Raw genomic sequence first — 1,466 nt, forward strand, 5'->3', positions numbered from 1 at the left:
TGCATCATTTTAACGCAGTCACAGATTGTAGTTCCCAAAAGGGCCTTTTAAGTGTTCCTCAGTGATAGTCAGCATTAAAAATAGGCATTAAGATTTACCCTAATAAGTATGCTCAAGGAATTATTGCTTCATTTGTAGTGAAATTAGAATGACGTTTCAAAAGTGATGACTTCTGAGCTACTTTCTTCTTAAAGAGTATTTGTTCTGTGTTTTCTCACGGACGAGTGGTAAAAGAGAAGCCAGTGTCGTGAGTCTGCGCGCAAAGTGACGAATGTGTGGTTACGCTGCATCAAGCGACCAACTGGGTCACTGATGGGAGACGGGTAGCATCGCTTGCCCTCCATCCCTCTCTCTCTCCTACCTCTAGATCTAGTGAAGCATCTTCCTATGTGTGAGTTTGGCACTAGCCTGAGATGTGTACGTGACTTGTGCAAATTTAAGATCTTTTAATAGTCTGACTAGTTCTAGCCATCCCAAATATTTCAGAGAGGGGAACCATGCCGTAATAAAAAACCACCTGTGATGTTTTGTCTGTTTGTGTATCCCACAATGTGCAAACAGGAAAATTCTGACAATGGAAAGGGTATGCTTCCTCCCTGCTCTGCACTACATGGTGTTCGGGCCATCGTAGTGGTCTTCCACCCCACCCATCCCGTGGTAGACAGTATCTTCTCCACCACCACCTTGGGTGAGCACGACTTTAAGCGGAGGCTTCGAGAGGCTCCGAAATACCCGCCCTCTATGGTGACCAAGGTCAATTAATTAATACAATTTTCCCCATCTGTCGGTGCTGGAGGTGTGTGAAGAGAGGCGGGTAATTGTCGTGCAGACAACGCCATTGAATGGATTGACTAATAGCAACTGGTGCTTTGACATTTCTTTTCCGTGCTGTTTAATTGCCAGACACTTCCACTTTTTCATCTTCTCCTTCTTCCCCTTCTTCTTCCACAAAATGACATTCGAATTACGCTTTACAAGTTCTTCCCAAAAGAGCCTTGGTAACAATCTATCTATTCATTAATTGAGCCCTTCGAACTGTTAAATACCTCATTCCTAGGCTACATAGCAAGTGCACCACACAGACAGGAAAAGGAATGGGTTTGGATCAGAAAGACCTGTGATAGCTTTTAGCATTTTTTGGGGCAGTTTTCAGTTTAAGAGGAAAAGGGAACAAGTGGACTCACGAAGCATCATTAATCGACAACCTGATCCCTTCCATCGTGATTCATTGATAACGTAGTTGAAGCACCGGGTGTTGTTGGCTCCATCCAGAGAGGAGCGAATGAAGGCCATCAATCCGCGTTTAACTGAAATAGTGAGGAGGAACTATGAATGCATACTGCTTCTTACTCATTATAATGCAAGTGATCAACTTTCTCGGTTAGTGAATGAGACATTATTGAAGGGTGTAATGGAGTCTCCTCCTCGTAGGAGCAGCTGGGGCTTACGCAGCACTAAAGAGATGC

At 44.1% G+C, this 1,466-nt stretch overlaps 1 protein-coding gene across 1 annotated transcript; it reads left to right on the forward strand. All coding sequences in view use genetic code 11, as the record gives it.

The window, feature by feature from the left end:
• Window positions 1-549: 549 nt before the first annotated feature.
• EGR_11259 (hypothetical protein) lies at window positions 550-762 on the forward strand (the record flags this gene model as incomplete). Its single annotated transcript, XM_024500503.1, has 1 exon — window positions 550-762. The coding sequence occupies one exon, from the start codon at window positions 550-552 to the stop codon at window positions 760-762; it is 213 nt and encodes a 70-aa protein (XP_024345083.1).
• Between the last annotated feature and the right edge of the window lie 704 nt (window positions 763-1,466).

Source organism: Echinococcus granulosus, assembly GCF_000524195.1.
Source record: "Echinococcus granulosus chromosome Unknown EG_S00648, whole genome shotgun sequence".
NCBI lineage: Eukaryota > Metazoa > Platyhelminthes > Cestoda > Cyclophyllidea > Taeniidae > Echinococcus > Echinococcus granulosus.